We start from the raw sequence: 14,549 nt of genomic DNA on the forward strand, positions 1-14,549 counted from the left end.
AAGATAGGTCAAATGATTATTGATTCTAAGCTGCTCTTCCAAAGTCAGTAACACATTTTACCTAGAACTCAGAAAGGCGTCAAATTCCTCCTTACTTCAAAGACAGTCAGAAATTGCTTTCAGTCCGATTCTTCTGGAGCTGTTCAGACAATGATGCCAAACCTGCAACCAAAGGGGCCACACCCCAGGCAGAAACCAGCTGAAAGTTTCCTGCTCATGTTATGCCACATGGGGTGGTGCACAAGCTTTCATGCTGGCAATAACTTGAGCATCCTAGGGAATCAGGATGTCTCCCTCTTTTATTGTAGCCCTGGCTCATTGCAGATTTTCCTCTCCTCCTGTTTGAGGACACTTCTATCCACTCATCCACTTACTTACTCCAACACATACATCAGTTCTTAACACATTCCCTATTGCCCCAACCCTCCGAGCTGGCAATGCACAAGAACTTGGGATAGTTAAGAAAAATATTTCATACCAAATCCTGGGCTTTGTAGCTGGGAGTGGATGGAATAACATTTGCTTGAACCAGTCCTGTGATAAATATGTGCTGTGGGCACACAAACTTTGCCCAACAGGTGACTGATTAGCAGTTTGCCAGGCACCCAAGGGCTGCATTTAATTGGTATAAAATGGAACTGATTGTAGCCACTCTAATCTTTAACACGAAACTTGCAGCCTTCAGCCAGGATGCTTGGATTGAGAGAGATCACTGCATGCTGGGCCATGAAGTCTCCATGGGCTGCAACTTATGAGACTGCACTTTGGCAACCCTTGGTTTAGCAATGGCAGACACACCAGCTTTGATGTGCACTAGCTTTCAGGGACTACATTAGATTTCTAAGAGCAGGCGTAGCAGCAGGAGCTATCTCCCCCCCCCACCACCTCCCCCCACCCCGCACATCATTAGAATTGCTCACAGAAGTGCAATGTTTTATTTGCTGCCAGAATTAGCAGGCCAACAGCCATGGTTAATATTACACTGGCACAGTAAGCATCTTAAATTAACATTTACTACCTTATGCTCGAATCATAACAGGAGTGTCTTAGTACTGGCCTTCACAGTGATTATGGCAAACCATAAGAGTTAAAAACCTGAGTGATCACTTTGCTTTCAACCCTTAACAAGGGTTCTCCTTTTCGCGGAGAAGCCTGATGTATGATGGGTCCTTTGCCTTCCATCCGATTACTACTTTCCTTTCTTCCCCTTCTTTTTGGGGGAGTCAGGCCAGTTAAAGCCACGGAACTCCAGGCAGGCAGCAGCATTGTGAGAAATGTAGTAGGCATTGAGCATGGCAGCTGGGCTAAGGATATCCACTTCGCTCACGGGCTTCTTTGTTTTCTTCCTGGAGCCTCTGGATTTGCTGCGTTTGGATTTGCCACTTTTACCTGCCTGTAAAAGCAAAACAGCAACAAAACACCCAGGGATTGCAAATAGATCTGGATCACGATTGTTTCAGTGCCATCAACAAGAACTCAGAGCACCTCACTCCTACATTGCAATACTACCTTGCTCATCCAGTACTGGGGTCCCACAGAAAGCTATATTGCTGCACCAAAATCATGATCTGCAGCACCCTCAGTGATGTTAGTCCAGGGTCTCTTGACCACAGACTATTATCCTGGGTGTGTGGATTTTGTTATATGGACTAATGGCTATGACACAGAAGGACAAACCTACCAAATTGATATCTACTCTATGGACCAGGTTAGATTGTGAAAAGGTCACCAGGAAAGAAAGGCTGTATAGATATTTTTGCTAAAATTGGTGGATTAAAGTGAGCAATCTAACCAGTCAATTAGTGCTCCAAACTGTGTTTATATCTAGTTAAAAAACTATATCTGCACAGGCTGAACATTGTTAGTCCATACAGAACAGGTGGTTACTCAGAGCTTCTTGAATGAATGCACTGAAATGTCATTCTGAAGCACATAAAATGTATGTTGTATCACCATCCTCTACTCTTTGTTTGTCTTGAGACCGTAATCTAGGATGTTACAGCACCCAACTGGGGCCTTTGTCTGCTCCTATAATATAAATATGTACTACTACTGCTTCTAATAGCAAAAACAAACTACCCGCTTTAGGCAATACATCTATAGCGAGCAAGTATCTATTTAATACTCACCGAGAGCCTGATCAAAACCCCGCTGAAGTCAATGGAAAGACTCCAATCAAATTGAATGGGTTTGGCTCAGGCCCTTAGCTCCCACAATGCTGCCACAGAGGACAGATTCTCTGCATACGGTCATTTTCAACATTTAAAGATATAGTCAAGAATCTGTAGAAAAAACATGCAGGAAATATGGAAACACCTCAAGATGAGCAAATGCGATGAGGATAAGGAAGTGTGATGTTTAAGGCTATAGCACAGGTGCAGCGAATTGAATAATGAGCTAGTTTCAAGAGGAAAGGAAGCGTAGGATTCTTGAATACCTAAGTGATTAAAGGCTCTTGGACTTTGGCCTCATGCCAAACATCACATCCTCTGCACATTGGGTAGCCTAGTGTTACTGCCTACCTAGCGATGTGTTACATAGGTAACTTCACACGCTCTTCTGAATGACTGGATTGATGCATTCTTCACAAGAAACCCATCAGTTGATGCACAAGAGAAACAAATGACTTTGATACTGTTAGAAACGTTATGATCATCACTACTTCAGGAGACAACTTCATCACTATGGGAACAGGAGTGCATGTACCACATTTTTACAGCATAAACCGTGCGAAGTACTTCCATGGCTCAGTACACGTCAGCAGAAGAGAGGCATAAATGGAAACTCAGTGACACAATCCTGGAACACGACCCATCTAAATCAATCCACAGATAAACATGAAGGAACATGTATGGTAAAAATAAGAGGAAATGCTATTCAAATGAAACACAGAGCCAAACTGCAGCATCCTCAGAAAGAGAAAACCAATCCCTCCCTGAAGGAAAATGCAGAGCACAAGCTGTAGGGCAGTGGCTCTCAAACTTTTGTACTGGTGACCCCTTTCACATAGCACGCCTCGGAGTGCGACCCCTCCTTATAAATTAGAAACACTTTTTACATATTTAACACCATTATAAATGCTGGAGGCAAAGCGGGGTGTGGGGTGGTGGCTGGCAGCTCGTGACCCCCCCATGTAATAACTTTACGACCCTCTGAGGGGTCCCAACCACCAGTTTGAGACCCCCTGCTGTAGGGAATGAAGGTTTAGGATACAACACTACCTATCATGTGGAAAGCAAACGGTTTGCAATCAGACATCTATTAGCATAAATGACAAACTTTCATACAAGTAGTAGTTGCACAGCTATAATTTGCTGAATACTCATTGTAATGGAACGTGTATGGTTTATGACATAAGTGCACTGCTTATGTAGACAGATTTTTAAGCAAGCCTCCTGAATTATACTCCCATACATTTGTGCTCTGAAAACTGATGCACTGGCAAATTTTTGAAGCGCAGTTACCTTCCTGCTGGAAGTTAGTCCCATAGTATTAAAATGTGCACAGCATTTTGTGATCTTTTAGAATCAAAGACACTATATTTAAGTGCAAGTTGTTATGGGGGCCGCACAGTTATTCAGGAGATGGCAATTGTCTCCCCACTACTGCTCTCCTTTGTTGTGAGAGATGCCTCTAACCTCCCGCTTCTTTGCTTGCCCACAATCATTATCAGCAGTGAAGTACTTTCATTATTTCTGATGAGCTCTGGGTCCCCATTTCCTGTCTCTCCATTAAACTGCAGAACAGGAAGCAGAAGTCTGCATATTCTGCTGACATGTTGCAACATAACCTAGAGGATTCCAACCTAAGGATCTCTTATAAACTTCCAAGGCATCCAAAGGCTGCATCTCACTTATATGGCATTGAACAGATTGTGCCCTCCCGCATCTCACGGAGGTATAGCTCAGACAGTTCACAGATCCAAACAAGATCTAAGTAGCTATTCTATTCTGGTTCTTATTCCGTGCCCAGCACCACAGTATTTTGGCACCTTCTGAAGATGTTGGACATTTCTACTCTTGTGGAAAGTGCAATGGAATCTTTATTGACCCCAAGTGGTCAGAATTTTCATGTTATGAAGCATGTGCAATACTTTACTGCCTACTTACAAATATGGCAAAGTAGAAACTGGTGCATCCAAACATACAACATAAAATGTAAGTTAGGTAGGTCACCTTGTGTTCATCAGCCTTGAAAATGAGCCTTTCAGCTTCATAATACAGGAGAACCCCAATGTAATGATCACTGGTCTTATAAATGACCAATTATATGAACCATTTTTATCCCTTGATCAATAAGGTACACAGTTATTTACTTGAGTAAGGGGCACAGGTCAGGTGCACTCACAACAAGGGTGTACTGACCTTCCTTACACACTGGTCAAAGTGCCTTAGTAACATAACAAAAGTGCTGTTAATGAAGAACATGTTGACATCCCTTCACATTTTGACGTTTTCAGGCACTGGAAATCCCTTAGCAGTGGTTTGATGGACAAGAAGATTGCCACCAAGTTACACTGGTCAAGAAGCAGTTCTTTTAAAGAGAAATCAGCTATTTATTTAACCAGTGACTACAGGGACACCAGAGCACAATATGTTCATACAATACTGTATGAAGTAGTGAAATCCATCTTCAAGATTGTAATAGGAATATTGTATACATTTATTACCATTCATTATGTACACTATCACTGAACATTAGCAAGCTAGTTTATGCACCTTGTCCACTCTAATTTTGAACTCCTGTGCCCAATTAGTTCAGATTGTACTGCATAAATAAATATAATTGTACATTAAAAAAAATTAACTTGTATTACCATGGTAAGTCCTTTTATTGACCTGAACTGATGGACTCAGCATGAAGACCTGAAGATAGACCCTGCAATATACAAATCATGCAGAGGGTTACACACTATGCAGATATCACAGTATTGCTCTCTATTCCCCCTCATCCCTATGGCTATTTACAAAAAGGAAATGGAACAGGTAGTAAAATGAACTCCCCCTCAAAAAAACTTCAGTCTTCTATTGATAACTACAGTAGGCTAGAACTCTTTTAACTGTAAGTTGCAAAAACAGATCTGTTGAATCATCTACACCAGTTGTTCATGATTCCATAGTCTGCTAAAGATTTCCTGCTTTGCTCTAAGACAAGACAGGAGTTCTCCTCTGTTGTAAGAGACCATCTGAATATCAGAAGTGCAATGAGTTAAGAAAGAGGGTGAGGGAAGAGACCTAAATTGCAGCTCAGTGTTACAGATAGCAAACTGGGAAAGAACCTAGTGGTGGCAGATGTGCAATAGTTCTGTTAAATTACTACAGTTTATGGTTAACAACCCTCCCCCTTAATAATCAACTTCAGTTCCAACATTGCATTTGTGATTGGAGAGGGAAGAAAACATTCTCTCTCCGGTATTTCTTAAGCGCCTATCAGTATCGCACTGCAACTTCACTGTTGCAAAGCAGGGAAAGAAGAAACAGGGGAATTCGATCGCCAAGGAAACTTTCTCACACGCGATCAGCAAGGCACCGTCGTGCCCGAGGAAGTTAAGCAGCACTGTCTGGAACAGGTTACCACTGGAGGATTTCAAAGCAGGCTAACCCCCAGGCAGGGGTGGTCGAGGCGCACTGAATCTTGCCTGCGCTCAGCAGGGACAGACTAGATGGCCTCTTGAGGACCCTTCCAGCCCTACACTTCCGTGATTTATTTTCTCCCTGCAGAAAGGCGAATGAGGACCGCGTGCAGCGCTGGCTAGCCAGGCCTCGCACTCCCGCCCCCTCACAAGCCCAGAGCCGCACAGGGGAAACCGCAGCTTCCACCTTACATCCAAGCCCCAAACCAGGCATGTAACCGCGTAGCCCCCCCGCCCCCGGGAACACCGCACCGTTGCGGAGCCCAAGGAGCAACCCGTGGGCTGGCAGCGATGGTGCACGTCTGGCCGGGCGCAGGGCTGCACCCCCCATGGGAGGGCACACGCTTCCCCCGCCTCAGCGGAGCCACCCATCGCCCCCCGGCGCGCCTGCAAACGCACCGCCTCTGCTGCACGGGCTGCAGCCCGGAGCGCGCGGCAGGCACCCCAGGGCCGCTCGCGCTCTGCGCCGGGGCCAGGAGAGGCAGCCGCTGGGCGTGGCCTCCTCCGAGGAGTGGGCGGGGCCTCCCCTTTGTTTACGCCTCTCACGTCCCGTTACCAAGGAGCGGGCGAGGCTCGGCCAGACCCCGCCCCCGCCCGCCTGCGCAGTCGCCACGTCTCCAGTCTGGAAAGGGCGGGAAAGCGCTGCCCGGGGGGGGGGCCGGGGTGGAGTGTCGCCCCTCCCCGCTCTCAGTATTGGACAATCTGTCAGGAAACAGCGCAAGAGGCCCCCCAGCCTCCCCCCCACACCCCCAAAGCGCTAGGGGCTCACCAGCCTCCCCCCCACACCCCAAGCGCTAGCTGCCCCCTAGCCTCCCCCCCACCCACACCCCCCAAAGCGCTAGGGGCTGATCAGCCCCACACACACACACACACCCCCAAGCGCCAGCCTCCCACCCACCCACCCCCCCAAAGCGCTAGGGGCTGACCAGCCCCCCCCCCACACACACCCCCAAGCGCTAGCGGCCCCCCAGCCTCCCAACACACACACCCCCAAAGCGCTAGGGGCTGACCAGCCCCCCCCACCCACACCCCCAAAGCGCTAGCTGCCCCCCAGCCTCCCCCCCACCCACACCCCCAAAGTGCTAGGGGCTGACCAGACCCCCCAACACACACCCCCCCAAAGCGCTAGGGGCTGACCAGCCCCCCCCACACACACACCCCCCCAAGCGCCAGCCTCCCACCCACCCACACCCCCAAAGCGCTAGGGGCTGACCAGCCCCCCCCACACACACACCCCCAAGCGCTAGCGGCCCCCCAGCCTCCCAACACACACACCCCCAAAGCGCTAGGGGCTGACCAGCCTCCCACCCCCCCACCCCCCCAAAGCGCTAGGGGCTGACCAGCCCCCCCACACACACACCCCCAAGCGCTAGCGGCCCCCCATTCTCCCAACACACACACCCCCAAAGCGCTAGGGGCTGACCAGCCCCCCCCACCCACACCCCCAAAGCGCTAGCTGCCCCCCAGCCTCCCCCCCACCCACACCCCCAAAGCGCTAGGGGCTGACCAGCCCCCCCAACACACACACCCCCAAAGCGCTAGGGGCTGACCAGCCCCCCAACACACACACCCCCAAGCGCCAGCCTCCCACCCACCCACACCCCCAAAGCGCTAGGGGCTGACCAGCTCCCCCCACACACACACCCCCAAGCACTAGCGGCCCCCCAGCCTCCCAACACACACACCCCCAAAGCGCATGGGGCTGCCCAGCCTCCCGCCCACCCACACCCCCCGAAGCGCTAGGGGCTGACCAGCCCCCCCCACACACACCCCCAAAGCGCTAGGGGCTGACCAGACCCCCCAACACACACACCCCCAAGCGCCAGCCTCCCACCCACCCACACCCCCAAAGCGCTAGGGGCTGACCAGCCCCCCCAACACACACACCCCCAAAGCGCTAGGGGCTGACCAGCTCCCCCCACACACACACCCCCAAGCACTAGCGGCCCCCCAGCCTCCCAACACACACACCCCCAAAGCGCATGGGGCTGCCCAGCCTCCCGCCCACCCACACCCCCCGAAGCGCTAGGGGCTGACCAGCCCCCCACACACACACCCCCAAAGCGCTAGGGGCTGACCAGACCCCCCAACACACACACCCCCAAGCGCCAGCCTCCCACCCACCCACACCCCCAAAGCGCTAGGGGCTGACCAGCCCCCCACACACACCCCCCAAGCGCTAGCGGCCCCCCAGCCTCCCAACACACACACCCCCAAAGCGCATGGGGCTGCCCGGCCTCCCGCCCACCCACATCCCCAAAGCGCTAGGGGCTGACCAGCCCCCCCAACACACACACCCCCAAGCGCCAGCCTCCCACCCACCCACACCCCCAAAGCACTAGGGGCTGACCAGCCCCCCCAACACACACACCCCCAAGCGCTAGCGGCCCCCAGTCTCCCAACACACACACCCCCAAAGCGCATGGGGCTGCCCAGCCTCCCGCCCAGCCACATCCCCAAAGCGCTAGGGGCTGACCAGCCCCCCCAACACACACCCCCAAGTGCCAGCCTCCCACCCACCCACACCCCCAAAGCGCTAGGGGCTGACCAGCCCCCCCAACACACATACCCCCAAGCGCTAGCGGCCCCCCAGCCTCCCAACACACACACCCCCAAAGCGCATGGGGCTGCCCAGCCTCCAGCCCACCCACACCCCCGAAGCGCTAGGGGCTGACCAGCCCCCCCCCACACACACACACACCCAAAGCACTAGGGGCTGACCAGCCCCCCCCCCCCAACACTCCCAAAGCGCAAGGGGCTGATCAGCCTTCTCAGGGCCGGCCTTAGGATTTATGGTGCCCTAGGCGCGATTATTAAACTGGTGCCCCTGTGCCTGATCTGCTCTTAGCAACACAAACATAAGCTTATAGTATTGGAAAACTTGCCACATTCACATTATTAAAACCAGTTTAACTTAATTGAGCACACTGTAATGTTGATGGACTAGCACTAAAGAAGCAGCACTATATAAAAAATTCTGATATGACAGAATGATGCAAATAATATTTATTTTAATTTATCAAAATTTTATTGGAAATTTATATGAAGAGGTATTGAAACAAAGATTTGTTTTAAATTAAAAGCAATCTTTCTGGCTTTTTTGGCTGCAAAATCAGTAATAATGTCATCGTATGACAAAGACAAAGTCATGACGTGTTCAATCGCAAGAATAGCAAGACCAGTCAAGCATTCCTGACTCATTGTAGAGCGGAGATAGTTTTTAATGAGCTTTAGTTTTGAGAAACTCCGTTCTCCTGATGCTACTGTTACAGGAATTGTCAGTAGAATATGAGTGGCAATGTACACATTAGGATATATGTCAACAAGTTTGCGGGTATGAATAAACTGTACAATGTCCATCACCAATTTTGCATGTGGCAACATTGATGACAGTGTACTCAATTCTTCGTACAGTTCAAGTCCATTTAAATCAAAACTATCACCGTGCTTCAGGAGGCTCTCTAGATTCTTGCACTTTGTCATTAGTTGCTCTTGTTTTCCTATTTCGTTGAATTTAGTTATGTCATACAAAAATCCAAACTGTTCATGGTGTACTTGCAAGGTAATAAACCTTTCATCAACAGCAGATACTGATTTATCCATAACAACATTAAAAAATTCAACCTCAAATTTCTTTTCTGGATCGTCTATGCGCATGATCTGCTGTACAGATTCTTCATAAAGAAGTGTTCCTGGCCTTTTAAACTCATATAAACTATGTATTTACTTTATGAAAGTTGGAGAAAACATTGTGAAAACGTAAAACATTGGCTGCCCAACTTCTGGGCTGGCAAAAGTTATACTGACTCACAGGGGAAAAAAAAAGGCAGGAGAATCTTAGTACAACATATGGTCACTCTATACCAGGGGTCAGCAACCTTTCAGAAGTGGTGTGCCAAGTTCACTGTAATTTAAGGTTTCTCGTGCCAGTGATACATTTTAATGTTTGTAGAAGGTTTCTCTCTATGTCTATATTATATAAATAAACTATTGTTATTATCTGAGGTCTTGGCCACCGCTCCTGCTCAGGCCACTGCCAGCTGAGTAAATGAAACCCCAAACCGGCAGGGGGCTGGTGGCTGGAACCCTAGACAAGGATCCCAGGCCCTGCTCAGCCCGCTGCTGGTCTGGGGTTCTGACCACCAACTCCTGCCAGCCGGGATCCCGGCCGCCAACCCCCCCTGAGCCGGCTACCAGCCTGGGATTCTGCTCACCCAGGCTGGCAGGAGGAAGAGTGGGGCTGGCGGCTGAGCTCCTGACTGGCAAGGGGCCGGCAGCCGGAACCCCGGAGTAGCAGTAGGCTGAGTGCTGCTGGCACCCCAGACTGGCAGCAGACTGAGCCACTCAACCTCCCATCGGCCCTGCTCAGCCCGCCACCAGCCCACTCAGCCCGCTGCCGGCTGAGTGAATGGAACCCCAGGCTGACAGCAGGTTGAGTGGTTCAGCTGGCCTGCTCAGCCCATTGCCAGCCTGGGGTTCCTTGGGGGTCCCCAGGCCAGCAGTAGGTGCTGAGTGGGGCCGATGGCTGGTATTCCAGCTGGCAATAGGGCAGCACCCGGAACCCCAGAGCAGTGATGGGCTGAGCCGCTCAGCCTGCTGCTGCATACCATCAAAAATCAGCTCACCTGCCACCTTTGACACGTGTGCCGTAGGTTGCCGACCCCTGCTTTATACACTAGTAAGGAGATGAGCATATTACAGTTGTTGGAGGGCTCTTATCAGGAGTAACAGGCTATAGGAAAGTCAGTCAACATTTTTTGTTTCTCTGATGAAAACTGACCCACTCCCTGCCTCAAACCAAACCTGTCACTAATAATTGTCAACAACTTAATTTTCTGTTTTTGGCTAAGATATTGATTTTAAAAAAAAATATTGAAATTGGATTCAGGATTGTTAGCAAGAATTTTTGGCAAACAAAGTTGTTAAATGACAATCTAAATGGCAACACAGCACTGCTTTCATGCTTGGCTCACCCCCCAGCCTGCTGGTCCAACAGCTGCAGTAGAGGAGGAGATAGGTGGAAAACTGCAGGACCCCAAAATCCACCTCTTGGGGTGCAGAGTGGCAACAGCAGCAGCAAACCCTCAGGTCCAATCACACGCCAATGGGCACCGCTGCCAGCCCAACAGACCACGGTGAAGTTAGCATAGCATCTGATCTCAGGGATGGGGCACCCATGGAGCCACAGCAGTTCATCCTGCCCTGTGCAGCTCCCCCCGTATGAGATGGATTGCTGGCAGCTGCCAGCCCGGGGGAGAGGCGCTCCCCAGCTAGGGTGGCCAGATCCAGATGTCCTGATTTTATAATGCCAGCCCCGATATTTGGGGCTTTGTCTTATATAGACACCAATTAGCCCACCTAGAGTGACCAGACAGAAAGTGTGTAAAATCAGGACAGGGATGGGTGGGGGTGGGGGGGTAAAAGGAGCCTATATAAGAAAAAGACCCCAAAATTGGGACTGTCCCTATAAAATAGGGATATCTGCTAACCCTACCCCAATCCCCTATCCTGATTTTTCACACATCTGGCTATCCCCAGCCCAGCCCTGTGTGACATTCCAATCCTGGCTGCCTGCCCAGGAAGTGAGTTACTTTCACTTTCATTCCTCAGCAGGCAGCCAGCCTCCCCTTCTCCCCCAGCACCTCACCCAACCCAGCCCTGACGGAGGGGAGGGAGGAGAGAGAGAAGGGTGCTCCTGGGGAGGAGGGAGAAAGGAGGGGGTGCTCCGTGGGGCAGAGGGGAGGTGAGCTCCTTTCCCAATCCCTACCCCCGCCCCTTCCCAGAGACCCCAGCAGCCAATCCCATTCCTCAGACTGTGCTGCATTTGGCTCTCTCTAGGACCCAGCAGCCCTGCTTCTACACTGTCTGGGCTGCCTGCAGCGTGGTGCCCCCAGGGAGAATGAGGCCCTACGCTGCTGCCTATTCTGTCTATGCCTAAGGACAGCCCTGAGCCTTCTGCTCCCCCCCCCCATTCCCCCAAAGCTCAAGGGGCCGACCAGCCTCCACCTCATCACACCCAGAAAGCTTAAGGGGCTGACCAACCCTCCCCCCCAACTCACCCAAAGTGCAAGGGGCTGACCAGCCTTCTGCTCCCCCCCATTCTCCCAAAGTGCAAGGGGCTGACCATCCATCACCCCACGCCCTCAAAGTGCAAGCGGCTGACCAACTTCCCCCCGCCACACACACACAAAGCACAAGGAGCTGACCAGTCTCCCCTACCCCTCTAAAACACAAGGGGCTGATCTGCCTTCCCTCCCACCCTCAAAGCACAAGGGGCTGCTGTGACTCTCCTGTAACCCCCAAATTGCAAGCAGTTGACCACGACTAGCCTTCCCCTCTGCTCCCAAACCACATGGAGTTAATCAGTCTCTCTTCCCCACAAACTAAAGTGCAAGGAACTGACCAGCATTTCTCCCCTGCCCCGCCCCAAGGAAGCCACACAACCCCTATTCTCAGTTTTCATTAAAATAAATGAGGAAAATTCTTCTTTTTCAGGGATGAGGGTCAAGTATCACCTCACAGACTCCTGTTAAAGTACTAGAGACCCAAAGTGGGTCCTTCCTGTGTGACTGGGCAACAAAATGGCAGATGAAATTTAATGTTGGTAAATGCAAAGTACTACACATTGGAAAACATAATCCTAACGATACATACAAAATGATGGGGTCTAAATTAGCTGTTAACACTCAAGAAAGAGATCTTGGAGTCATTGTGGAGAGTTCTCTGAAATCATCCACTCAATGTGCAGCGGCAGTCAAAAAAGTGAACAGAATGTTGGGAATAATCAAGATAATAAAACAGACAATATCATAGTGCCGCTATATAAATCCATGGCACCCCCACACTTTGAATATTACATGCAGATATGGTTGTCCCATTTCAAAAAAAGATATATTGGAATTGGAAAAGATTCAGAAACGGGCAACAAAAATGATTAAGGATATAGAATGGCTTCCGTATGAGGAAAGATTAATAAAACTCGGACTTTTCAGCTTGGAAAAGAGGCAACTAGAGGGGGATATGATAGAGGTCTATAAAATCATGAGTGATATAGAGAAAGTAAATAAGGAAGTGTTATTTACTCTTCATAAGAACAAGGGGCTACTGAATGAAATTAATAGGTAGCAGGTTTAAAACAAACACAATAAAGTAAGTATTTTTTCCACACAATGCGCTGTCAGTCTATGGAACTCCTTGCCTGAGGTTGTTGTGAAGGCCAATACTAGAACCAGGTTCAAAAGGGAGCTAGACAGATTAATAGAAGATGGGCAGGAAGGGTGTCCCTAGCCTCTGTTTGCCAGAAGCTGGGATTAGGTGACAGGGCAAGGATCACTTGATGATAACCAGCCTGTCCATTCCCTTTGGGGCACATGCCATTGGCCATTGTCAGAGGACAGGATACTGGGCTTGATGGACCTTTGGTCTGACCTACTATGGCCATTCTTATGTCCTTCAGGTGACCTGAGGAAGAGCTTTGCAGAGCTCAGAACCTTTTTGCTTTCCCCAGCAGTTGTTAGTCCAATAAAAAAAATATTAATTCACCCACCATACCCAACACAGCTAACATTCCATTACTAGCTGTTTATTTCACTGGTAGGACAGTTTAGTCCGCAGTTTCCTGCCTCACCTCATTTGAGGGAGGGATAGCCACACCAATGGCATCATTCAGGGTACATCTACACTACAGGATTATTCTGTTTTTACATAAACCGGTTTTGTAAAACAGATTGTATAAAGTCGAGTGCACGCAGCCACACAAAGCACAATAATTCGGTGGTGTGCGTCCATGTACCGAGGCTAGCATCGATTTCTGGAGCATTGCACGGTGGGTAGCTATCCCTTCGCTATCCCATAGTTCCCCCAGTCTCCCCCTCCCATTGGAATTCTGGGTTGAGACCCCAGTGCATGATGATGCAAAAACAGTGTCATGAGTGATTCTGGGTAAATGTCGTCACTCATTCCTTCCTGCGTGAAAGCAATGGCAGACAATCATTTCACACCCTTTTTCCCTGGATTGCCCTGGCAGACGCCATAGCATGGCAACCATGGAGCCCGTTTTGCCTTTTGTCACTGTCACCGTATGTGTACTGGATGCCGCTGACAGGGGTGGCACTGCAGCGCTACACAGCAGCATTCATTTGCCTTTGCAAGGTAGCAGAGACGGTTACCAGTTGTTCTGTACTGTCTGCTGCTGTGATGGGTGCTCCTGGCTGACCTTTGCTGAGGATGGCTGGGTGCGCAAAGACAAAAATGGGAATGACCTCCCCCCGGTCATTCCCTCCTTTATGTTGTATCTAAAAATAGAGTCAGTCCTGCCTAGAATATGGGGCAAGTGTACTAGAGAAGCAGTGTACCAGAGAGCACAGCCGCTCCATGTCAGATCCCACAGAAATGATGAGCTGCATGCCATTCTAGGGGTGCCCCTGCAACAACCCCACCCATTGCTTCCCTCCTCCCCCAACCCTTCTGGGCCACCATTACAGGGTCCCCCCATTTGTGTGATGAAGTAATAAAGAACGCAGGAATAAGAAACACTGAGTTTTTAGTGAGATAAAATGAGGGGGAGGCGGCCTCCAGCTGCTATGATAGTCCAGGCAGGACATTAAACGGTGGGGGGGAGAGGAGCCCATCTTTTCTTTAGACATGAAAGCAGGGAGGCTGATGGAGCTCAGCTCCTAGTTGCTGTGATGAGGACAATTACCAGCCGTTCTGTACCATCTGCTGGGAATAACCGGGAGTCATTCCTATATTTACCCAGGCGCCCCCGGCCGACCGCATCTGAGGCCAGCCAGGAGCACTCATGGGATGATGACAAGGACGGCTACCAGTCCTTCTGCACTGTACCGTCTGCCACCGGGGAAGGGAGGGGAAAGAATGCTGCTGTTCAGTGCCGTGGCATCGCGTCTACCAGCAGCAT

The 14,549-nt window shown here is 50.2% G+C and overlaps 2 protein-coding genes across 3 annotated transcripts in view; both read right to left on the reverse strand.

Moving 5' to 3' along the window:
* STRIP2 (striatin interacting protein 2) overlaps positions 1 to 14,549 on the reverse strand; it is a 159,177-nt gene that overhangs the window by 61,176 nt on the left and 83,452 nt on the right. Inside the window, exons 22-24 of one of the 2 annotated variants that reach the window (XR_004002694.1) lie at positions 4,817 to 4,878; positions 2,130 to 2,282; positions 1,306 to 1,393 (exon numbers count right to left, since the gene is read on the reverse strand). Coding sequence is in view for 1 of the 2 variants with exons in the window: in XM_030580983.1 (XP_030436843.1) it covers positions 4,853 to 4,878 (26 nt within the window). In the remaining variant the exon portion in view is untranslated. Of the gene's footprint in view, positions 1 to 1,305; positions 1,394 to 2,129; positions 2,283 to 4,816; positions 4,879 to 14,549 lie in introns of those variants that run through there. The other variant, XM_030580983.1, reaches the window with a different exon arrangement.
* Positions 917 to 6,057, reverse strand: SMKR1 (small lysine rich protein 1). Its single transcript, XM_030581292.1, has 3 exons — positions 6,032 to 6,057; positions 4,817 to 4,878; positions 917 to 1,393 (listed from the first exon to the last, which is right to left on the reverse strand). The coding sequence occupies exons 2-3, from the start codon at positions 4,817 to 4,819 to the stop codon at positions 1,190 to 1,192; spliced, it is 207 nt and encodes a 68-aa protein (XP_030437152.1). The 5' UTR covers positions 4,820 to 4,878; positions 6,032 to 6,057; the 3' UTR covers positions 917 to 1,189.

Source organism: Gopherus evgoodei, chromosome 1, assembly GCF_007399415.2.
Source record: "Gopherus evgoodei ecotype Sinaloan lineage chromosome 1, rGopEvg1_v1.p, whole genome shotgun sequence".
NCBI classification, from domain to species: domain Eukaryota; kingdom Metazoa; phylum Chordata; order Testudines; family Testudinidae; genus Gopherus; species Gopherus evgoodei.